The sequence below is a fragment of the Portunus trituberculatus genome, chromosome 31 (genome assembly GCF_017591435.1).
Source record: "Portunus trituberculatus isolate SZX2019 chromosome 31, ASM1759143v1, whole genome shotgun sequence".
NCBI lineage: Eukaryota > Metazoa > Arthropoda > Malacostraca > Decapoda > Portunidae > Portunus > Portunus trituberculatus.
In genome coordinates, this window is record NC_059285.1 from 20456631 (window position 1) to 20483500 (window position 26870).

General features: G+C 37.2%; 1 protein-coding gene across 1 annotated transcript in view; it reads left to right on the forward strand.

Annotated features, from left to right (window-relative positions):
* Nucleotides 1-26870, forward strand: part of LOC123511313 (dihydrolipoyllysine-residue acetyltransferase component of pyruvate dehydrogenase complex, mitochondrial-like) — a 308658-nt gene that overhangs the window by 62230 nt on the left and 219558 nt on the right. The window contains exon 3 of the mRNA XM_045267094.1: nucleotides 6911-7047. Within this exon, the coding sequence (XP_045123029.1) occupies nucleotides 6911-7047 (137 nt within the window). The remainder of the gene's footprint in view (nucleotides 1-6910; nucleotides 7048-26870) is intronic.

Genomic DNA, 26870 nt, shown 5'->3' on the forward strand with positions numbered 1-26870 from the left:
CTTCAGTATACTCAATAGATTTACTTCCACAAATATCCTCAATATTTCCATCTCAATATTTTTTCATGCTACACCATATATATTCAAGATAATCATCTCACTATATACTCTCACATCACCATATTTTCATGCTTCTGACTTCTCAATTATTTGTTTCACTATTTTTTCCTGCATTTATCTCTCTTCCCACTATACTCACAATTTTCACTATAGCCATCTCACTGTTTCTTTCTCCATCATCCCTATTCTCCAATAATTACTTTTCATGCAGCATTCATCAATTTATATTTTCACTACCCTTTTTCATGCACCAATCTATGTTTCTCTGATTTTCAAATAATACTTTACACACCATATTTCATTATTCATGTTTATCTACGTAAGATAACCTCATTATAACGCATTTCTCGCCTTTGAATATACTTCATTTCGATGTCAGCTTCAGCCATTAATATAAATTTTATCTAATTCGGGTATGTTAGATTTAGCCTGTGACCACTACAAGGATCTTCAACGTTATCTAGAGTTTTGACCGCCATCGTTCTTATCAAGATACTCTTCCAAACCCGATAATTCTTCTCCAATAATTATTATGGCCAAGTTTATTGTAAGTATACGCAGGATGTGGGTCTGTTAAGCAGTACATTCTTGTAATGCCTCGCTCTCAACTAATTTAAACATAGACACTTCTTGCTGTTAAATGTCCGTGCTTACAGTGATTTTAAAGAACTCTTTCACCTCAACTTGTTAAAACCTATTCCTCTGCTTACGTTACCCTTTAGCATTCTCTATCACATACAAACTTTCTTTACAATAAAATTTATCAACATTTCAACATAATCAACATGTTTATTATCTTTCGTGAAATATGATAATAATTTCATTAACATTTGTCTACCTTTCTATACTCATTTTGTTATTCATATGGTTAAGTTCTTCATTTACATACTCAATTACTCTGCAATTTTCTGTATTACTTATTAACACAATAAAGACTGTAGTGGTCACTTAGCTACCTTTCCATCAACTCATATCAGTCACAGAGATAATCTTGTGAGTCAGGGTCCAACCAGTATTCCTTCAAGCACATGGTCTGGCACTGTTCCAACAGTGTTACCTGACTCTTGCCTTCCCTGTACTTTACAGTGACATCCATATCTTAACTTTCCCCTTTATATCCCTATGTTTCATAATACATGGCTGATAATTTTCTTGGTGCATGAATGGAAATTTTCTTCTGTTCTCACCTCCAGGATTTCCTTCTACCTCTGGTCATCTTATCAACTGAGTTTATCTATGGCTTATCAAGGCCTAACATCACTCCTACGCTTCTGCGTCTCTCCCAGGTTCCCACACAACATTTATTAACCCATATAATTCCCATATTTCTTCCTTCAATTTACTCACCAACATTGCCGATATCGCCTCCTCTGTACATACGAACACGTTAAAAGTTCTAATAATATACAATTCTTTCTCCATTAAAATAGTTACCTCCGCTGTTGTATGATCTTTACTCAGGGTGACTCACGCTTGCTTCATCCTCCCAAAATTTTAACATTCCTTCCATTTGCTTGTTTTATATCACAACTACTTCATATATATTTTTCCTGTTTCTCTCTATAAATATGATATTCATGTTTACCAATATTTCTGCTTCATGAAAACCTCTCCTTACAATTTTCTACTACCTAACTTTCTGGCACCTGTGTTCTTTACTCTGATTCAATCTAATTTATCCTACCGTCTACAAGCTGACAACATTCTTATCTTTTACCAGTTATGATGAAACATCTAAGAGTTGCTACTACACCTGTGTTTCATATGTATGTTTCCCTGTGTGTTTCTACTTCCCCTTGCTTGTATGCCGCTGGTGAAACAAGAAAAGAAACTACAATTTTCTTATCACAATAGCAATATAATCATTAAACACATTTCATGACGGTTTTTTATTCAGAGCAAGATGGTTACGCAATCAAGTAATGTGATTATGAATTTTATGGCAATACTATTCCTTATGACAACAACTTGCGAGCAACACAGACGCAGAACGAGTAACTTAAACGATCTTGAACAGTATTCTGCTGTGACAAAGATTTCTCACGACCATTTCAGTATACCATCAAAATTTTGCAGATGACTCAAAAAATACGAAATTACACATCCATTGCAACAATTCAGTACTCTCATATAACATATGCCACACAATAATTTTCACGATTTTAATCTCTGTGAATGAATCCAGAAAACATCTAATTTATCAAGTTATGCAATATTTATCTTTGCAACATTATCAATTGCAAAGATATCCCACTGCTGCCACCAGTTGTCGTGTCTGCAAGTTGCACGATCTTGTTGCGTCCCTAATATTAAAGAATGCTTTGTGGGGTTCAAGGGAACGCCTCTGAGTTTTTATAAACTTTACTTAATTATATTATTTACAAACATTTACACTTTACGACCCTTATGACAACAAATAAAACCACAAAAACCACGAAATTTGAATCACTCTCTTCACGCCAGGTCCACCTTCAAACGCCTCAAATTCTGCCACCTTATATCTTGAACTCAAATTCATTACACACACAATAACTTCATTGATAACAACATTTCTCTCTTCACTTAAACTTCTTCTAATGTTCCAGATTTCTTCACAATATTCCTGTTATCCAACTCAAATCACGCAATTTAAATTCAAAGATAAGATACATCCTAACACACCCTACAATTTACCTTCCAATAAAAACAACACTCTACACAACCTACACATACCATTTTTCCTTTATCAAAATATGACACCAACATTTTCTGTGACTGCATTACAACTGTCTGGCTACACTTACTGGTCTTGAGATAAGCGGCGCGCCCATTTTGACCCTCTGGTCTGACAGCTCTCTCTCGCTGTCGTCTCTCGCCTTCTCCTTGGCGTTCTCGGGTTCTTTCTCCCTCTCTCTAGCTCTCTGACTCTCTGTCTCTTACACCTCTTAATATACACGCGTTACTTGACTTCTCATCCATATCATTTTACTTCTGGCGACCTTTGATTACTACCAGATATGGGGAGAAGGTTCCAGAAGCTGCTTCTTGTAATCTACTGCTCGTCTCTGGCTGTGTTTGTCTTGTCATGATTCACCGCCTCTTGTTGTTCTCCACGGTGGTCACGGGACTTCTTATCTATCAAATTAGTATCTTATAATCTTGGTACCTGCTTTCGTGTTTCTCATGTTTCTTCATTTATTATTCTCCTTTTCACTTCCATCTTTATCTCTTCATTCTTGGTATCTTCTTTCTTATGTATTTCATTTTTTCTCGATTTCCATGTCACAACAGCATCCGGTTTAGATCGATGTTGTCATATCTCTGGTAAATATGCATGAAACACTCTGATTTTTATGTTGTGAAGTATTGGGAACATGTACATCAATGTTAGACATTCATTGCCATTCTAGTCCCCAATGCAATTATAATTGCAACTAAAATTAACAAGTGTTATTCTGGTGTTATTATTAGGCCCACAACCAAAGACATATTATAATATGAAATGTTTCTACATCGTTAGACTTTTTATTTTATATATTTTTTTGTTCCATTAATTTTTTTTCAAAATCTTTTTTTAACTTTTTTGACCGAAAAATGTTAATACAAAATTACAGGTCACATATATAAAAAAAAAGTAGCGACGTGAATTGAAAGAAGAAGTATTCTCCTTAAAAATTTTTTTCTAATTGAAATCAAGCTAAAATTGGCTTCAAAATAGCTTAAAATGGGAATAACTTATGTTTTGAGATACGGGCTGATAAAGTTTATCGATCGATCTCAATCCCGTTATAACACACTTGGAAGTTTATTCAGGTTTACTATATGTTCTTTTCTATTATCTACAATCTCATAATACAATTAGATGTATTTCTAAGCACATCAGGTTCCTAGTCCCCCCCTATCAATGATATGTTGTTCCTGAAGAGGCTTTTCTTCCGACGTCCAGCTCTCACTTTTTCTGGTTGTGATGTGTTCTTGAAGTTGCATGTTGTGCAGTGCATAGTTATGGTGTTCTCATATGCATCAGGCTCGAAACTGTAGTCACAGGCAGGATCTGGGCATGAACAATGAGAGGAAAGATTTTTCAGCCTCCTTTTCATCAACATGACAAGCTTCTTGTCACTATCCACATCTTCATTTCCTTTTTCAGTACGTATTTTGTAGAAGAGCTTCTCTAATTGTGAATAATGAGGCCTTTTCTTCTTCATTTCCTTCTCTTTGTTCTGCATGAGATGTGATGGGCTATGGTGTGGGAGTGGCAGGTAGTGGTGTGGCGGTGATGTGGGTGGTGGTGGGTGATGCAAGGATTTGTAGTGGAGCATTTGAGGTATCAGGTTCAACACGCTCTTTTTATTCTTTGAGCTTCCATGCTCATATTCCAGGCATCCTTCCTCTGCTTATTCCTCTTAGACACTCTTCCTATGGTTGGCAGTAGGTGAAAAGCAAGATGCAGTAGCTAAATTACGTGCTGTTTAACAGAGTGAAGGATGGGTAGCGAGACGCACAGGAACAACCTCTCTCTCCAACACCCACTAGACCTGTAACCCTACCATTATCCTTACCACTCCCCTTTGCTTGCTATAGTGCCGTACGACCTTAGTTGGTTGGTGTTATTCACACCCATTGATTGATTCATTGATTGAGTGTTTGGCAAGTTGGGGAACAGACTCGACATGATTCTGGGTAGAAATGAATAAAGATTTTTAACAACTTTTACAACTTTGGTTGTATTAATTGGAAAGAAAACTATGCAAGGCATGAGTTGGTAAAGAGGTATGTTCCTGGATACAGAGTAAAAAAGAGCAAACACACCTGGTGTAATGCTACATGTGCAAAAGCTAAGAGAGGTAAGGATGCCACTTGGAATAAATTAAGGAAGCCGCAAAATGAAGAAAATAGGAAGCAGTATAAAGAGGCACAAAATTAATATACTAGAATAAGAAGGGAGGAGAAGGGAAATTTTGAAAGGGTTGTAGTAAAAAGATGTGAAGAGGAACCCAAGCTTTTTTACAAGTATATAAATGGAAAAGTTAAGTGAGGACAGTCTCTGTTATGGAAAAAAGGTATGTGTTATGTGCTGTCAAATACAGTAAATACATAAGCAATGATGCTTCATGGATGGGGATGATAAATGGAATTAGGTAGTTTTAAACACATGGGTGCTGCCATGTGTAGGCCTGGCGACCTCTTGCAGCTTCTCTCTTTTCTTATGTTCTTATGTTCTTAATTAGATGAAATAAATGAAAATTTAACATCACTTTACCTTGCTGAAGAGAGATTAGTTATGAGCAGTATTGATTTTGTAATTTTTGGCACATACAAGTTCTAGCACACAATTCATATGTAATGCAGGGGTTTTTATAAAGAAAAAGATTATGAAAACTTTCAATTTTGGTTTTCATTTTCTTCAAATGTTAGCAGTAGTCAAGCTTAAGGCAATGGTTATAATTTTAAATTGTTATCACATCAATACTAATTCACAATACATTCAAATAAATTTAATTAGAAAAGAAAAATAAATAAAATGAATTTATTGAATAATATTAAGTGAACTTTTCCTCCTCACAATCACATGCTTTTTGACTTACAATCCAGTTCATCGGTAAAGGATATATCACTCACAACAAGGTAAACACTAGAAAAATAATTACATAGCAGGATTCATTACTTCATACAAAATTAATGTACTTTTAACTGTTCACCTGCAATGTTTTACACTGATACACGCCATTTGTCTTATTGTTCCTTGTTTCCAGAAAGAAAAAAACTCACTCAATCTTATCTATGGCTTTAAGTACACTGATTAAATGAGAGAAATGTACCAAGTGATGCCATTCCTTCAAGCAAACTCCTTTAGACTTTTCTTTTGGGGGCCTTGTTACACCGTTTGGTGGCGAGGACTTACTGTGTTTGGTGACAGTCCCACCTCCTTCACTTTTCCCAACACCACCACCAACAAAATATATTCACATTTCTCTAATTTCATAAAAATATCCTATCCCAAACAAAACACACTCACACGTGGACATCACGAACACAGGGAGAGAACAATTGTCGCTATCTGTTAGGAATGAAGAGCGAAGCTAGGGCTCAGTAAGCAATTTAATAATATGTATGTATACACACTATGTTTTATATAAAGTTTCGTGTATTTTACAGGAGCAAAGCAACTTACTTATTAGGAATGAAGGGCGAAGCTAGACTGAGTATGAGAGCGAGAACTCTTGTATTTTCCCACAGTCTAATTCCTTAGGTGCCCTTGTATCCTCCCCCTCCAAAAATTATTGGCAGTCATCACAGTATGACTGGTGCTGATGTAATCAAAGTGATTTGATTGACATTACTAGTGGCGTTACATTAATGAAAGACATTTTTCCGAATAACTCTGATCTCCCTCTGCCGACTGGAGTGAAAAGTTCATGTTAGACTTCTGATTATGCAGCAGTAGAATTTAGTATTTGTAATTCACAGCTGATTACCATCTCTCATTCTTTGGCAGATGGTCACAATACAGTATGTCTGTATGTCTGATATACCCATGTGTGTCGTAGTTGCATTTTAATTATAAGATTAATAATTAATTATTACTAACTTAATATTAAGTGTTCTCCGGCACTACACATATTCAAAACAAAGATTTAATACCAAGAACATCTTTCATGTCCAAGCGGGATTTATACCAGGTTGCACTTGTCCAAAGCAGAGGTATACTGAGACATCATTATATTTGAAAACATTGATGTTCATATAAGATTTTATAGGGAGCATTATGGTGATGATAATGATGTAATTACAGTATAACATTTCTTCGATAGAAGTGACTGTACTGGAGCAATGTCATTAACATGGTGATTCTTGTGTTTACTTGCAGGAGATGTTTTAAATGAAGGTGATTTATTGGCTGAGATTGAGACAGATAAAGCCACCATGGGGATGGAGACACCCGAGGAGGGAGTTCTGGCCAAAATTTTGGTTGCTGCTGGAGAAAAAGATGTGCCTCTTGGCAAGGTAAGGTTTCAATTGGTGGTTTTTGTTTTAGACTTTTTTCTAAATAACCATGGTTGAATTGTTACCCAGGAAAAACTCATGCATTTAGAATTGGATAATATCAGACAGAAACCTAACAAGTGTTTTCTTTTTCTGTTTGATTATTCAGTTGCCAGTTCCATATTCAAATGTAATGGTAATGTATATTTCACAATACAAATTAGTCATATATTTTGTTAAACGCCTTGGTTCAAATCCCACCACATATTGCTTTGAAGCTATGCCATCTGTCAAGTGGTCTAAAGCTACCTACATGTCACCATGATACCCAGGTTCTAGGTGGTTACATCAAAGATGCTCTATAAATAAAATTACCTGCGCCACTAATGGGCAGAAGCTTAACAGTGCTTCCCACATATACTCTTTAAGTATGCCTACAGGGACTATAGGCCATAATGTAAAAAAATTAATGAATGAAAAATAAAATTCCTGCAATATTTGAGACTTGGCATGACATGCTTCTGAAATTTGGGGAGAGAGCACAATCATAGGAAGGGAATTTTCCATGTTCTTTTGCATTCCTGTTGGGCACTTTACCCTAATATACCAATAGATCAAATGTGAATTTCATCAGCTATGTTAGCAGTTAATGATAAGACATAGGTTATTGCTTATTTATTTACTTTGTAGAAAACACAAACTAATGTCTCCAAGATATATTTATATAGAAATCACAAAGATTTTCAAGGCATATTTCTAGAAAACAAACAATTAAGTCTAATGTGAGAATAAACTAAGTCCACTCAGTAGTCCAGTATTTCTTTTTTCATACACTATGGGAAGAACTGGCTAAGGACAAGAAAACATCCAAACAAAAAGATCCATTTAGATGCTTGTCCCCAAACAGGGCTAAGAGAATTAGCAAAGAATTGGATAAATGTTTTGAAACCTACCTCTTAAATGAGTTCAGGTCATAGGTACTGTAGAATCTTGAATCTCAATCATAATTGGGACTGATAATACTGATTGAGATTAGATATATTGAAATACAAAATTAACTTCTTGGAATTATGCAATTAAGACCAAAGCTTTGCCAGGTAACCTATATCAGCTATGTTAACTCCTTTCCTCATAGAAGTAATTACAGTAATATGTGTGTTCGCAATACAGTGGTACCTTGAAATACGAATTTAATTCGTTCAGTTATGGAGCTCTTATCTCAAAATGCTTGTATCTCAAAACAGATTTTCCCATTGAAATGCATTGAAATGCCATTAATCTGTTCTAGCCTCCCTTAAAAGAAAACCCCAATTCTTTTACGTGTTTTTAGGTAAGAAGTGGTATTTATAAATGATAATTAATGTATAGAAACAAAATAAAACATAACAAAACAGAATATAAATGGGTAAACTACTTTTAAAAAGTATATTTATTTGGGAGGGGTCCATTCCACAAGATGTTACCTGTTATCCTACCCCAACCTCACCCTCGCTTGTATCTGTTGATCAGCTGGAATGTAGAAATATAGCTATCCATAGAAGACTGGCTGCACTATTAATCACAGGAGAGTTTGTTGATGACCCTGTAAACATTATTCATAGAATAATTGAAGTTTTAAATAGGTGAGAGAGAGAGAGAGAGAGAGAGAGAGAGAGAGAGAGAGAGAGAGAGAGAGAGAGAGAGCCAGCTTGCACTGCCGCCGCCACAGAGGTTTGTTTTCATTGTTTCCCCCTTGGTGATAAGCGTCAGTGGAGGAGGTAGGCAGAGATTGGGGAAATTATTATGATTATTTTATTATTATTATTATTATTATTATTATTATTATTATTATTATTATTATTGTTGTTACTATCATGATTATTGTGCATGCATACTATACCTTAGTCCAGTGGGAAGAAGTGATCACGTGACATTAGAGTTGGAAATGCGGGAGGAGGATGGGATAAGATACAGAGATGACTACAAAAAAGAGAGATTAAGTTATGCAATTGCAGATTTTAAAAAATTAAGAAATTTTTTGCTGATATTGAATGTAAGAACATTATGAATGGAAGGACAATACAGGGGAAATATGAAATATTCCTAGAGTTAAAAAGAAAGTATACATGCTTGGTATAATGCCAGATGTACAGAAGCTAAAAAAGGCAAAAGATAAAGCTTGGAAGAAACTCAAAAAGCAGAGAAATGACAATAACAGACAGTAGTATAAGGAAGTGAGAAATTAATATATTAGAGTAAGGAGAGAGGAAGAAAAACTTTGAGGAAGATGTGGTCCAAAAAAGCGAAGATGGACCCAAGGACGGATAAGGCCCTTGTACAGAGTTAGCAATTGGTGGGGCGAGAAAAACTGGCAGAGACACTGCAGAATGCCTAACTTCATAGAAGCTGTTTTAGCAAGAGATGAGATGTGAAATTTCCAGTTAAGATTGTGAGTAAAGGACAGACTGAGAATATTTAGTGTGGAAGAGGGAGACATTTAACACTGTACAATACAACAAGATAAATGCAACTAGATAAATACACACACACACACACACACACACACACACACACACACACACACACACACACACACACACACACACACACACACACACACACACACACACACACACACACACACACACACACCGTCGTTGAGAGAGGACGGCTCGTCTCCGGCTGCGTACAGGAAGAAAGAAAATACCTATGGTATTACAGGGCCCGGGTAACTCTAAGTTTTGTGTCCGTAAATGTTCTACTGTCTCCTAGTGTTGAAAGTGAGTGATATGGAGAGTGATCCCTGAGAGGGGAGTGTGGACGGTGATCGCTCTGGCCGTAATCAGCTGACAACAACAAAAATGGCGTCCAGGCAAACTAGAGACTTCGAAGGTTTTATTACTACGCCAAAAGGACTGCAGAAACTTGACATGGATGCAAGAATCCAGGCGCTGGAGAGTAAGTTCCTAAGCATTTTGTCAATAGAAGAAAAACTGGATAGAGTTCTAGCCGAGAATGATTCATTTAAAAAAGAGATCTACTTGTTAACGCTAGAGAATAAAGAGCTGTTGAAGGAAAAAGTAGAGATGGAGAAAGAAAACCAACAACTAAGGAAACAATGCAAAGAAATGAAGTCTAAACTCATGGAAATGGAGATAAAAATATCCGAAGGGGACTTGAAGAAAGAGGAATGTCTTAATCTAATTGACACTAGGATGAAAGAAGTGAATCATGAACATCTGGAGGTACAAAGGTCGTTTAGGGAGATAGTAAAAAAGCAGGAAGAGGAAAATAAAGGGATTACGCACAGGGAAATGGTAAAAGGCACTAAAGGAAAATGAGTATGTGGTGAGAGATATTGCTGAAAAGAAAAAATGTGTGATCATAATAGGATTGCGGGAGGAAACAAACAGGAACTGGCAGGACAGGAGGGATAAGGAAAATGACAAGATTAAGTCTTTACTGAACAAGATCTCTGTGGAAGAAGAGGACCTATATGCTGAGGTAGAAGAAAGTGTGAGATTGGGAGCTTTTGAGGAAGGCAAGAATAGACCATTAAAATTGAAATTAAAGTCTCAGGTGGCAGTGGAGGCCTTGTTGAGGAGGGCTTGGAAACTTAAGGACTCTGAGGAAACCAAAACAATTTACATAAGAAGAAATATGTCACAAGATGAGAGAATGAAGATGAAGGAGCTAGTATCTGAAGTGAAGGAGAGGAATGACGAAAGAACAGAGGAGGAAATGATCCAAGTTTTTTTGGAGGATGAGAAATGGGAGGCTAAAGAAGTGGTGGGTAAAACAGACGGAATAGGCATTACATGGAAGAACGAGACTAGGAATGGAATAAAAGTGACTTACACGAACATAGATGGATTTCAGTCTAAGAGGCTAGAATGCATGGATTACCTAAGAAATAACGAACCGGACATAATGTGTGTAGTGGAAACAAAGCTAAGGCCGAAATAAAGCTAGACTGGTTTGTTGTAAAACACTACAAAGTATGGAGAAATGATAGAAAAATAAAGGTGGTGGTGGTATAATGGTTCTTACTAAGGAAGATCTGATAGTGAAGGAGGTGAACTATAGTAAGAGAAATGAGGAAGTGATAAGTATGCTTATAACAGATGGCAAGAGGGACATTAATATTATAACAGTATACATACCACCCAGAACCAGTGCTTGGGAATATGAACAGTACCAAATGGTGATGAGAAATACTCTAGACAGAATGAAGCAAGAACTCAACAGAAAGGATAGAGTGATGATAGTTGGAGACTTTAATTGCAAAGAAATAGTGTGGGAAGACTATGAAGTGGTGAATGGTGGTGAGTGGGCAGAAGAATTGTTAAAGGTAGCAACAAATAACTTGATGGCACAGTGGGTGAGATCACCAACAAGGTGCAGGGGACAAGATGTTGCAGCAAGGTTGGATTTGGTATTTACCAGGGGAATCTCTAAAAGAGGAAATTGAACATGAAAGTCCCTTGGGGAAAAGCGATCATGATGTCCTAAGCTTTGAGCTGGATACAGAATTAAGCACGAATAAGATTGTGGAACGCAGGGAGGAAAAATTAAATTATACTAGGGCAAATTATAACCATATAAGGGAGTTCTTTAATGAAATTGACTGGTCCGTGGTATACCAGGAAAGAGATATGCAATTGAAATACGATAGATTTATGGATTTGTATAACTCTGCTGTGAAAAAGTTTGTGCCATATTACAGGAATGGGACTTTAAATAATAAACAGTGGTTTAATAGAAATTGTGAAGAAGCAAAAAGAACAAAGAAAAGGCATGGAAGAAACTTAAGAAAACAGTGATGTATTATCAAGGGAAGGCTACAAAACAGCAAGGAATAGATATGTTGAAGTAAGGAGAACAGCACAGAAGGAATATGAACAGAGGGTGGTGGAAAACTGTGATAGTGACCCAAAATGTTTTACAAATTCATAAATGGAAAACTAAATAAAGGGAGGCAATAGAAAAGGTAAAAACGGGAAGAAGTATATGAAGATGCTGGAGAGATAGCTGAAATTTTGAACGACAACTTTTGCAAAGTGTTTACAAAGGAGGAGCATTTTATGGGAGGAAGGCCTACGGAAATAAAGCAAATGCAGGACATCATGGTTACTAAGGAAGATGTAAGGAAAATTATAAGCAATCTGGATATTAATAAATCAATGGGGCCTGATGGCATATCTGGGAGGTTGCTAAAAGAATGTAAGGATCAATTGTTGAACCCCATATTTGATATTGTGGAAACCTCCATACGAACAGGATTAGTCCCGAAAGAGTGGAAAAGAGCTGACATTGTGCCTATATATAAGAATGGTAGTAGAATGGAACCGCTAAATTATAGACCAGTATCGTTGACTAGTATATTGTGCAAGGTATGTGAAGAAGTAATTAAAGCTAAGTGGAGTGAGTATCTAGAAAGTGAAAACATTCTGAGTGAAAGGCAGTTTGGTTTCAGAAAAGGAAGATCGTGTGTATCCAATTTATTATGTTTTTATTCAAGAGTGACTGACATACTGCAACATAGAGAGGGATGGGTGGATGCTATCTACCTGGACTTGAGAAAGGCCTTTGATAAAGTACCACACAATAGACTGATGTGGAAACTAAAGATGACTGGAGGAGTAAATGATAAACTAGCAAAATGGATGGAAAATTACTTAATGGGAAGAGAAATGAGAACAGTGGTGAGAGGAAAAGAAGTCCGAGTGGAAGAAGGTAACCAGTGGAGTTCCACAAGGGTCAGTGCTGGGTCCCATCATGTTTTTGATTTATGTTAATGATATGCCAGTAGGAATTGACAGTTATATGAACATGTTTGCGGACGATACTAAAATTATGAGGAGAGTAAGGAATGTGGAAGATTGTAACAAGTTACAGGATTCAGATTTAGATTCAGATTCAGATATTTTATTATCCCCACAGATGTGGTTATTACTCAAATTGCAATAAATATTCAGTAATTACAGTAGAATGAAAAACACATGATTAAACAATACATTCATATACATAAAATGAGGTATGATAAGAATACGAGTATAAGGTGTAACAGACATAAAAAGGTAACATTTCTTTAAAAATGACAGTATAAATCTATCTTAAACTTAAACATTACTTGTTAGGAGAAAATCCTTAAGTTTAGCTTTAAAAGTGTTAAGAGAGGGCGCATGTGTGAGGAAGGTCGAGAGCGTTACAGCTTGACTAGTACAGCAGTGTCTGTCTCCACTGCGTGTCTTAGAAGACATACAAGCTGTGCCTCTGTCTGGTGATGCTGCTAGTGACTGCTTGTCTGGTGCTTAAGGCTAAAACCATTCTGGATAAAATGAAAACTTTAAAAATAGTGACACCTACATCAAATACATGTTTCTGTTTTAATCTTAACCATTTCAGTTCCTCAAAACATGGAGATACATGGTCATATTTCTTTACTCTACTGACTCTTGCAGAAAATTTTGCAATTTCTGTGCACTAGATATTAACATGTTGCTTGAGAGACATATTCTGATGCAATATTCAATTAAGTTTAGAACAAGTGTCTGTGCAACAATAATTCTGGTATGTTTATCAATTTGTCACCTATTCTGCTGATATACATCAAAATACCAATTGCTTTTTGTTTAACTCATTAATGTGGACGTCAAACAGCATAAAACGGTCAATATAAACAAGGACATGATTACATGGGTGTATGATGTTCCGTTAAAATTTATCGTGGTGGAATTTTAGATAGCAGTTGCCGATTTCCTAAAAATACATTGAGTTTTGAGGAGTTAAACATCAAACCATTCTTAAGAAAGTAATCTTGACATTTATCATGAGTGTTCTCAGTGTCTTTTATGATTTGATTAAGGTCTTCAACAGTTCAGTGTAAGAATTGGGTGTAAAGATATTGTGTCAGGAAACAGTCAACATGTGCATGTAAGTCATTTACATAAATACCAAATAAAATTGGACCAAGGATCGAGCCTTGTGGGACCCCATAGCTAATATTTTTCTTTCTAGAAATATTGTTTTCAAGGCGAACTGACATGCTTCTATCTTTCAAATAGTTATCGAACCAAAAGTAATTGATATTTAATAAAGAGCATTTATGTAAAAGGATCTTATGGTTGACAGTGTCGAATGCCTTGGAGAGGTCACATAAAGTTAACAATGAAATTTTCTTGTTGTCCATGTTTTCATATAGTCTATCTGTGAGGGTAGTGAGGGCAGTCTCAGTTGATAATTTTGGTTGAAAGCCATGTTGACTCTTAGACAATAAATTGTTAGATTCTAGGTAACATGATAGCTGTTTAGCAACAATTTTTTCCAGTACTTTCGATATAATGGGTAGTATAGATATTGGTCTATAATTATTCACAGTGGAGTCACCATTTTATGTATCGGGACAACCAGTGCATGTGATATCTCAGGAACACTATTACCAAGGATGTGTTGACTATACACGTGAGGAAAGGAACTATTACACCAAGCGCATCTGTGAGAAACCTTAACTTTATGCCATCAGAGCCGACAGAGCTAGTGGCATTAAGATCTTGACTGTTAAAATAATGGTATTAGTATCTACAGGTTGTGGTCTAAAAGCAGAGACAATATTGATATTTGACTGAGGAGGTTGGGCGATAGATTTACCTTCATTAAATAGTTCTTTCTGTGAGCGTTTAAAAGTGGATTCTCCAAAGTAAAAAGAAATTATTGAACTCTTGGCTTTCTCACTTAGGTTTTCAAAGTTATAGGCATTATGTTTATTTTTCTGACTGGGATAATTTCTTTAATGATGTTCCATGTTGAAGTGTTCCTTTACTGTCTTTAAGGCGGTCGTGATAGTGATCCGTCCTAGTTTTGAATTAATTGCTTTACTTGTTTCTTAGCTATCTTATAAAGAACTGTGAATTAGTCAATGATTTTAAGCTCACTTTGTAAGTTATCTCGGTGTTTCATTGCCTCACGAATATCATCATTCATCCATGGTGTAGGTTTTCCTTTCACTGCTTTAGGAAGATCTTGATAAAATATATGAGTGGAATAAAGAGTGGCAGATGGAATTTAATATAGACAAGACCCATGTTATGAAAATGGGAAGAAGTAGATACAGACCAAACTGGGATTACAGACTGGGTGATGAGAAAATTAAAGAGACCAATGAGGAGAAAGACTTAGGAGTAACTGTGCAAAACACTTTGTCACCGGAGAAACACATTAATAAGATTTTTTGGAAAACATACAACATGCTTCAAAATATTGGCCTTGCATTCCACTACCTAGATGAAGGAATGATGAAGAAGATATTATGTACCTTAATAAGACCCCAGCTAGAATATGCAGCATGTGTCTGGTCACCGCATATGAAGAAAAATGTGAAGAAGGTAGAAAGGGTACAAAGACTGGCAACAAGGATGGTACCAGGACGCAGGGAGTTAGACTATGAGGAAAGACTGAGGAAGCTGGGGCTGACCACATTAGAAGAGAGAAGAACAAGAGGAGACATGATAACTATGTATAAATTGGTGAACAAGATTGACATACTGGATAGAGAGTTGATAAAGGTGACCACAAGTAATTATCTCCGAGGACATGGAAAAAAGCTAATAAAGGACATCTGTCTAAATGATGTGAGAAAATACAGTTTCCCGCATTGTAGCATTGATAAGTGGAATAAACTGAGCAGTCATGTCGTTGATGCGGTGTGTATCAATCAGATGAAAGAGAGATATGACAGGAATGGACAAGGAGACAGGACACAGAGAGCTTAGCTCGGGCCCTGTAATACACAAATAGGTAAATACAAATAGGTAAATACACACACACACACACACACACACACACACACACACACACACACACACACACACACACAATGAACTGGCAGCAGCAGTAAGGGAAAAGAATAATGAAAGGTCAGAAGAGGAGAAGAAGGCATTTTTCTGGAGAATTCTAGGAGACAGGATAAGGAAATGGTATATAAACGAGAAGGAAGAGAAAAAAGTGGAACAAGTTTAATTCCTTAAGAAGACTGTTTTGTGGGTGGATAGCAAAAGCGATGTGGTAAGATGATGCTGTGATGGTGACACCAATACATTGTGTATAAGTGGCCTGAGTGCGGATTTTGCCTTTTTCATAAGTGGTTCACTATAAACAAACAAACACTGGAGGCATTAATTTTAGAAGCGTAACAAAAAAATACTAGAATCAATATGGAGTTAATTTTTCATGCATAAACTATAATGAATCACTATTCTTTGACATATATTATTATAGTAAGAACATCAGTTCTCTAGTATGGCCGTGGTGAAACTGTTCTATTGCCTCTAGTTAGAGATAATGGCGTCTGCTTCATGTAGCAGGATGAGGATTATCATAATTATGAGACAGATAGTGAGGATATACTGGAAGACTCCAGATGAATATGATTCAGACTATGATCCTGAAAAAGAAATAGGAGAGAGTGATAGTGACAGCAGTGTTGAAATCTGGCAAGTGAGGGGAGCAGCCTAGTTATGACTGCCTCAGGGATCACCAGGTGCAGTGTGTGTGGTGCTGAATTTATGATTATTGCACAATTTATGATTATGTTTACATTTTCTTTTATTAATAAAATGACAAAAATATGTTTAGAAAAAAGTACATAACACTGAGTTAGAAAGAAATATAATGTGTAGATCTGGCCGTGAGGGACATGTGCACACGGGTAAGGGACTGCGGTATAGGAGAGGAACGCTTTGTTTACATCGGGGGGTAGCTGCGGTAAGGAAGGGGTTAACTAAAAATGATGAAGGCAAAAGACTAAAAATGATGTATACGAACACAGACGGGGTTTTATCAAGTAAATTAGAATTAAGAGATTACATAAGGAAAGAAAATCCAGATATTGTATGCCTGGCTGAAACAAAACTAAATAAGGCAATCATAATAGATTTGGATAATAGGTATAATGTATGGAGAAAAGACAGAGTGGGTAAAGGAGGAGGAGGAGTCATGATAATGTTAAGGAAGGAGATAGTGATCAACCAAGTGGAATGTGGGGAAGGAAAAGCAGAAGTATTGTATATTAAGATGCATATTAATAAAAAAGAGTTAACAATCATTGTAACATATGTGCCACCAAAAACAAATTCATGGACCAATCAAGAATATAAAGACATGATAGATGACACAATAAGGAGTCTAATGAGAATCGTTAAAGAAAGGAGAAAAGTGATATTAGTAGGAGATTTCAACTGTAAAGAAGTGGACTGGGAAAATTATGAAAGTGGTATGGGGAAGAAGCCTGGGAGAAAGATTCTTGAACCTAATGATAGACAATATGATGGACCAGAGAGTAAAGGAATGCACAAGATTCAGAGGAAACGACGAGCAGGCGAGATTGGACCTAGTTTTTACAAGGGGTATACAAATGAATGACGATATAAGATATAAGTGCCCATAGGGAAAGAGTGACCATGCAATATTAGAAATAGATATAGAATAAGGAAAGGAAGATAGAGACGATTCATACAAAGGAGACCGATTAAATTACAGAAAGGCTGATATTAAGAATCTCAAGAACTATTTTAAAAACGTAGACTGGGAGGAGATGGAAAACTCAGAGACAATGCAAAACAAATATAACTTATTTTTGGAAATATACAAAACAGGAGTCAGGAATATGTCCCAAAATATAGACCAAAAGAAGAAGGAAAGAAAGATTGGTTTAATGCAAGGTGTGCTAGGGCAAAGGAGAAAAAAGATGGAGCATGAAAAAGGTGGAGGAGAAATAGAATCCAACAAACAAGGAAAACTTCAAGGCAGCGAGAAATGAATATGTTAAGGTGAGGAAGGAAGAGGAAAAGAACTTGAAAAGATATTGTCGAAAAATGTAAGGAGCAACCAAAATTGTTCTATAGATTCATAAATGGAAAAATTAGGCAAAAGAAACAATAGAAAGGTTAAAAGGAGAGAACGGATGGTGGAAGACCCAAAAGTATGGCAGAACTATTAAATAAAAAATTCCAGGAGGTCTTTACTAAAGAATCCAAATTTGAGAGGCCACAGGGTAATAGAGAGACAATCTATATGAAAGAGATTAAAGTAACCAAGCTTGAAATAAAAGAGTTAATGAAGGAACTGGATGAAGAGAAGGCAATGGGACCGGATGAAGTCTCAGGCAGAATACTGAAAGAATGTAGGGAAGAACTAGCAAGTCCTATATACAACATCATAAAATGCTCAATAGAAAATGGAACAGTGCCAGTAGAATGGAAAAGAGCTGAGGTGGTTCCCATATATAAGAGTGGAAGGAAAGAAGAACCTTTAAATTACAGACCGGTATCACTAACTAGTGTAATATGCAAGATTTGTGAAAGAATAATAAAGAAACAATGGATCGAGTTCCTTGAAGACAATAAATTAAAATCAAATAGCCAATTTGGTTTTAGAAAAGGACGGTCTTGTGTAACTAATTTATTGAGTTTCTATTCTAGAATAGTTGATAGAGTACAAGAGAGAGAGGATGGGTTGACTGCATCTATTTGGATTTAAAAAAGGCGTTTGACAAAGTGCCACATGCAAGATTACTGTGGAAGTTAGAGGAGAAGGGTGGCTTAAAAGGAAGCACATTGAGATGGATAGAAAATTATTTGAGGGGCAGAGAAATAAGGACGGTAGTTAAAGATATGAAGTCCAAGTGGAGAGCAGTAGAAAGCGGAGTGCCACAGGGGTCAGTATTGGCACCAGTACTTTTCCTCATTTATATTAACGACATGCCAGAAGGAGTGAACAGCTACATAAATTTGTTTTGGATGATACGAAACTGTGTAGAGTTATAAAGCAAAAGGAGGATTGTGAAATACTGCAAGAAGACCTAAATAAGATCTGGGAATGGAGTAAGAAGTGGGAAATGGAATTCACTGTGAACAAAAGCCATGTCATGGAAATGGGAAAGAGTGAAAGACGACCTGTGGGAAACTATAAGATGGGAGATGGAGTAGAACTGGAGAAAGTCAAAAAGGAAAAGGACTTAGGATTGACGATGGAAGAAAACAATCAACCAGTAAGCCATATTGATAGAATTTTTAGAGAAACATATAATTTGCTAAGGAATATTGGAGTATCATTTCACTACATAGACAAAGAAATGATGAAGAAATTGATAAATACTATAATAAGACCCAGATTGGAATATGCAGGAGTAGTGTGGACCCCTCATAAAAAGAAACACATAAGAAAATTGGAGAGGCTACAAAAAATGGCTACAAGAATGGTCCCAGAACTTGAAGGGATGACATATGAGGAGAGACTAAAGGCTATGGATCTACCAACCCTGGAACAAAGAAGGGAGAGAGGAGACCTGATACAAGTCTATAAATTGATCAATGGAATGGACCAAGTGGATAATGAGAAACTGATCCTGAGAGAAGAATATGACACCAAGCACAAGATCGCATAGTAAAAAGCTGAGAAAGGGAAGATGTCTGAGAGATATAAAAAAATATAGTTTCCCGCAGAGATGTATTGAGACGTGGAACAGTTAGATGAAGAAGTAGTGTCTGCAACGAGTGTGCACACTTTTAAAGTAAGATTGGATAAGTGTAGATATGGAGACGGGGCCACATGAGCATAAAGCCCAGGCCCTGTAAAACTACAACTAGGTAAATACAACTAGGTAAATACACACGCTCCGCGCTCCATGGAGAGCGGACGTGCCTCCTGCGCAAGAGCGGCATCTAACTAACACTCCACATGCTAAGCAATGTGCTTGAGTGAGAATAGTTATTGCTATTGAGGGGCGACCAGAGCGAGTGAACGAGTGTACAGAGTGAACGTAGCCTGGTGGCGTGTACATGGGAGTGATCGGAGGTGTGAGAACCTCCACACTCCAAACGACAGAGCGGGAACCACACAAAGGCCAGCCATAGCAGCCGCCAACGCATCCAACCACACACGTAGCTACCAGGCCTGGCCCCCAGTGACCACACACCCACATGTTCCCAGGAAGAGTAAGAAAAAATGGATAGACCGGTAAGAAATAAATTACCAAATTCAAAATATGTTGATGAGGCCCAGGGAGCAAAGCCGAAAGTGGCCAGTCAAAGCATGAGTCCAGCTTCAACAGGGCAACATTGCAAGGTAGATTGGTAATGTTGGAGAAGAGATTTGAGGAGTTAGTGAAGGAATTAAAAGTTCAGAGGAGTGAGGAGGAGCAGGATAGAGAATTCGCAAGGCTTTGAAGGAAAGAGTTAAGAGACTGGAGGAAAATGAAAACGATTGGTGGATGAGAATGCGCACTTGAGAGTGGAGGTTGAAAAATACAAGAGATGGTTGGAGGAGAAAATGGATAGAGTAGTAAAGGAGAAAGATGACTTTAAGGAAATGATTAGTGAGCAGAATGAAAGGCTTGAAAGGGAATGGGAACTGAAGAAAACACAATGGACTGAGTCGAGGGAAGCAGAGATGGTTGTATTACAAGAAATAATTAAAGATCAGTTGAAGGAAGACAAAAAAGAAAGATACAAGGAACTGGTTAATGTAATGAAGAATAAGGAAACATTGATAAGGGAAATAGCAGAAAAGAAGAAGAGTGTGTTAATATTTGGGATGAAAGAACAAAATATAACATATAAGCCGAAGAGAATTAAGGAAGAATTGAAAACGGTAAGAGTTCTGTTGAAAAATCTAAATGATGATGAAAAAAAAGACCTACAAGAAGAAGTGGAAGAGATCCATAGACTGGGTCCGTATAAGGAGGGAGTGAGCAGACCGATTAAAGTAGTACTGAAGTCACAACAATCTGTGGAGGATATCCTATATAGAACATCAAAGTTAAAAGAGATAGAAGGTTGTAAAGAGGTGTTTGTGAAAAGAATAGAAATGAGGAAGAGAGGAGAAGATATAAGGAATTGGTGGAAGAGGCGAGAAGGAAAAATGATGAGCGGTCTGAGAAGGAAAGAGAAAAGTTTTTTTGGAGAGTTATAGGAGAGAGAGTCAGAAAGTGGTATGTGGAAAGAAGGAATACGGAGGAACCCCTAGAGGGAGCAGTGGGTGGACCGTAATGTATACTAATATAGATGGGATACTGTCAAGTAGATTGGAATTGCAAGACTATATGATGGTGGAGAAGCCTGATATAGTGTGTTTGACTGAGACAAAATTGCATGAAAAACAAAGATAAATTTGGATAATAAATATAATATATGGAGAAAGGATAGAGAGTAAAGGTGGAGGAGGAGTTATAATTATGACGAAGAAATAAATAAATGTGGATAAGGTTTGGTATGGGAAGAACAACGCAGAAGTGATAAGCATAAGGATAAAAAGTGATGGAAAAGAATTAATAATCATGGTGACCTATGTACCTCCTAAAACAAATTCTTGGACATTAAGGGAATACGACAATATGATCAAGGATACTTTACAGAGTTTGGAAAGTGTATTATCTGGAAAAAGAAAGGTGATACTAGTAGGAGATTTTAATTGTAAGGATTGGGAAAATCTAGTAAGTGGTGTTGGAGAGGAAGCATGGGGAGAGAGATTTCTTAATCTAATGATGGAAAATATGATGGAACAGAGGGTGAAGGAAAATACTAGATATAGAGGAGATGATGAACCGGCTAGACTGGATTTGGTGTTAACAAGAGAAGTGTACCTATGTGGAGATATAGAATACAAGTGTCCTTTGGGAAAGAGTGATCATGTGGTTATGGAAATGCAGATAGCAACAACACAGCGAAGGAAGGATGAGACATACAGGAGTGGTAGATTGAATTATAGAAAGATGGACACAGAAAGTTTGAAAAATTATTTCAGAAAATTAGATTGGGAGGAGATGTTACAAATCAGAGAAGTGCAAAAGAAATATGAGATTTTTATGAAATATTATAAAGAAGGAGTTATGAAATTTGTACCAAAGTATAAACCGAGAGAGGAAGGAAGAAAGGATTGGTTTAATGCAACTTGTGTTAAGGCTAAGGAAAAGAGAGATGTGGCTTGGAAAAGATAGAAAAAGAGCAGGAATATACTAAATAAGGAGAATTATAGAGTAGCGAGAAATGAGTATGTGAGGGTAAGGAGGGAGGAAGAAAGAAAATTTGAAAAAGATATTGTAGACAAGAGTAAGGAACATCCAAAATTGTTTTACAGGTTCATAAATGATAAACTTAAAAAACAGGGGAAGTACCAGTAGAGTGGAAGAGAGCTGAAGTGGTGCCCATTTATAAGGGAGGCAGTAAGGAAGAGCCTCTTAACTATAGACCTGTGTCTCTAACAAGTGTGGTTGGTAAGATTTGTGAGAGGGTGATAAAGAAATATTGGATACGGTTCCTGGAGGATCATAAGTTATTATCGGATCATCAATTTGGCTTCAGGAAAGGGAGGTCATGTGTAACAAATCTACTGATCTTTTATTCAAGAGTGGTTGACAAAATACAAGAGAGAGAGGGATGGATGGACTGTGTATATTTGGATTTAAAGAAAGCTTTTGACAAGGTACCTCACAAGAGACTGTTATGGAAAGTAGAGATTTATGGAGGACTGAAAGGAAAAGTGTTAAAGTGGATGGAAAACTACTTGAGATGGAGGGAGATGAGAACGGTAATAAGGGATGCAAAGTCGGACTGGTTGGTGGTGGAGAGTGGAGTCCCACAAGGCTCAGTGCTGGCACCAATACTTTTCCTTGTATATATTAATGACATGCCAGAGGGAGTAAACAGTTATATTAATTTGTTTGTGGATGATGCGAAGTTGTGTAGGTGTGTGAAGAGTGAAGAAGATTGTGAAATTTTACAGGCAGACCTGGATAAGATTTGGGAGTGGAGCAAGAGGTAGCAAAGGGAATTTAATCTGAACAAAAGTCATGTGATGGAGATGGGGAAGAGTGGAAGATGGCCAAGAGGGTCATATAAGATGGGTGAAGAAATAGTGTTGAAAAAGGTGGAAAAGGAAAAGGATTTGGGAGTGATAATACAAGTCCATGGGCAGTTTGAGGCTCATATTGATAAGATGTTTGGAGAAACGTATAATTTGATAAAAAATATTGGATTAGCCTTCCATTATATGATGAAGAAATTAATTAGTATGGTAATTAGACCAAAATTGGAATATGCTAGAGTGGTTTGGTCCCCTTATAAAAAGAAGCATATAAGGAAGTTGGAGAGATTGCAGAGAATGGCAACAAAAATGGTTCCGGAATTGGCAGAAATGACCTATGAGGAGAGATTAAAAGAAATGAATTTGCCTACCTTGGAACAAAGAAGAGAAAGAGGAGATTTAATACAGGTTTATAAACTGTTGAATGGACTGGATGAAGTGGATAATAAGCAAATGATGTTGAGAGAGGAAAACTTAAATAGAACTACAAGATCGCATAGTAAAAAGATAGCCAAGGGAATATGCTTGAAGGATGTGAAGAAATATAGTTTCCCACAAAGATGTGTGGAGGTGTGGAATGGTTTGAGTGAGGAGGTGGTGTCAGCAAGGAGTGTGCATAGTTTTAAAGGAAAGTTGGATGTGTGTAGATATGGAGACGGGGCCACATGAGTATGATACCCAGGCCCTGTAAAATTACAACTAGGTGAATACAACTAGGTGAATACACACACACACACACACACACACACACACACACACACACACACACACACACACACACACACACACACACACACACACACACACACACACACACACACACACACACACAGAAGACGCGGTCGCTGAGCTCCAGGGAAATCATCCTTACTACTACTGTTGCCGTTGCCTAAGAGTAACTAAGGTGGGTAAGGAGCATGTAATGTTTGTCCCGTCTCCATATGTTAACTGTTGAGAAGCAAGTAATGTCCAGGGAAGGTGAATTTTAACTGTAACCTGCGTGGGAACCATCAGCTGGGAGTGTTTACATATACGCAACATGGCGGCCGATATTCGAAGAGAAATTAGACTTCACAGGCTTCAAGGTACAATGGAAAAGAGCGTATATGTCAAGAAAATTCTGGAATTAGAAGGAAAATTGAAAACTATTTGAAAAGTATGGCGAACTGGAAAAGAGTCATAACAATGTGCTGAAAGAGTGCGCTGAAATGAAGACAGAAAATGCAGTACTGAAAGAGGAAGTTAAGTTAATTAAAGTGAATTGCGACAAATGTGGAGAATCTTTAGGAAAAGTGATGGAGAAGCAGGCTGAATGGAAAAAGTCAGGAAGTGGAAAGAAAGGAGGTAAATTACAAAGTTGCAAGTCTGGAAAAGGAAATCAAAGAGTCTGGGGAGAAAACTTTGGGCCTTGCTGAAATTATAGATCAACAGATCATAGAAGAGAAGATTGCTGAGAAAGTTGTGAAGGTTATTAAGTCAAATGAGACATTGGTGAGGGAAACTGTAGACAAAAAGAGATGTGTGGTGATATTTGGTGTGGAGGAGGATAAGACACCGAGTAAAATGGAGAGAGAGAAAACATAAAAAGGTGATAAATAATATCATTAATGTGGTGCAGGAGGAGGGAAAAGACCTAGTACAAGAAATAGAGGACTTCCATAGAATTGGAAAGTTCACAGGAGAAGGTATGAGGCCAGTAAGAATCAAATTTAAGTCACAAAAGGATGTAGATGAATTGGTGGAGAAGTCATGGAGGTTAGCCCAGCAGGAAACAACAAGGAAGATTTGGTTGAGAAGAGATCTCGGTGAAAAGGAAAGAGAAATGTTAAATGAGTTGAGAAAGGAGGCTTTGAAAAAAATGAAGAGAGGACAGAAGAGGAGAAGAAAGAGTTTTCTGGAGAATCTTGGATATGAGACTGAGGAAGTGGTTCATAACCCAGAAAAGTACAGTAAGAAAGGACTAAAGAAACTTACGTATGAGCGGAATGTAATGTATTCCAACATAAATGGAGTGATATCGGGGATTTTAGAACTCAACGATTACTTGAGGGATAAGAACCCAGATATTGTGGGTCTTACTGAAACAAAACTGAGAGAGGGAGAAGACCTGATGATGGTTGGAGAAGGGAAATATAATGTTTGGAAAAGAAATAGAGTAGGTAAGATGGGAGGAGGAGTGATGTTGCTGGTTAAAAAGATATAAAGGTGGATCAAGTGAAAGAAGGTATGGGAAAGGCAGAAGTGCTAAAGATCAGAGCAGAAACTAATGAAGGAAAAAGAGGCACTACATAGTGGTGTACGTACCACCTAAGACAAATGCATGGTCAGTACAGGAATATGAAGAAATGATAAGAGATACAGGAACATGTCTGGAAGAAATGTTGGGTGGCTGTGAACGAACTATAATGATGGGAGATTTTAATTGTAAAGAGGTGTGTTGGGAGGACTGGTCAATGGAGGATCAGAGACAACATGGGGAAATACACTATTGACACTGGCAATGGAAAATGTGTTAACTCAGTGGGTCAAAGAAGATACTAGGTTTGGAGGAGAGGGAGCATCGTCAAGACTGGACTTGGTCTTTAGTACAGAGCCAATGGTCATTGAGGAGATGAGGGTGGAGTGCCCTTTAGCAAAGAGTGATCATGCAGTTTTGGAGTTCAAGGTGATAGATGAAGAGAAATCTAGAAGAAATGAAGAATATAAAGTGGGAAGATGGAATTATGCCAAGACAGATTTTGGAAACCTAAGGAAATTCTTTCAAGAGACAAATTGGATGAAATTCAAGAGTGCTAAGGAGCAAATGAAAAGTGGAAGGAATTTATAAAAATATACAAAGAAGGTGAGAAAAATTTGTACCAATAAGACAACATAGAGAAGTTGGAAAGCAGGACTGGTTTAACGATAGATGTGAAAAGGCTAGAACAAGAAAAGAGGATGCATGGAAGAGGTGGAGAAGGAAAAGACGGATTAAGCAGTGGGAAAGTTACAAAAGAGCAAGAAATGAATATGTGTTGATTAGAAGAGAAGAAAGAAAGAAACAAGAAAAGGATATAATTGATAAATGTAAAGACCAACCAAGGCTTTTTTACAGACATGTGAACAACAACATCAAAAATAGAGAAAGTATTGAAAGTTTAGAAGTAAATGGAGTTTGCAGTGAGGATCCCAGGGAAATGGCAGAGGCTATGAATGGATGCTTTGGAAGGTATTCACAAAGGAGACTGCTTTTGACAAGCCACTGGTAATGGAACAGAAAGGGATTATGAAGGAGTTTCAAGTAACTGTGGAGGAGATCAAGAATATGATGGGGAGTCTAGAAGTGAGAAAAGCTGTGGGACCTGATGGGGTATCAGGATGGATTTTAAGAGAATGCAGGAGCAACTGGCAGAAAAAGTTTGTGAAGTAATTGATGCCTCATTAAGGGAAGGTGTAGTGCCCCAAGACTGGAAAAGAGCTAACATTGTCCCAATTTATAAATCAGGTAACAAGAGAGACCCATTGAACTATAGACCAGTGTCACTTACAAGTGTGGTAGCTAAGATGTGTGAGAGGGTGGTGAAGAATAGATGGACAGACTTCTTGGAGAAAAATGACATACTTTGTGAGTGTCAATTTGGTTTTAGAAAAGGGCGTTCATGCACGACAAACCTGATATGTTACTATTCGAGGGTGATAGATGTAATACAGGAAAGAGATGGTTGGGCTGATGGAATATATCTGGATTTAAAAAAGGCCTTTGATAAGGTACCACACCGGAGACTGATCTGGAAACTTGAAATGGTAGGAGGAGTGCATGGCAGTTTACTAAAATGGATGGAAGACTTTTGGTAGGAAGAGAAATGAGAACAATAATTAAGGACAGACCATCAGAATGGGGCTTGGTGGAGAGTGGAGTCCCACAGGGATCAGTGTTGGCACCAGTAATGTTTGCGGTCTACATAAATGACATGGTGGATGGGGTGTCCAGTTATGTGAGCCTATTTGCAGACGATGCAAAATTGTTA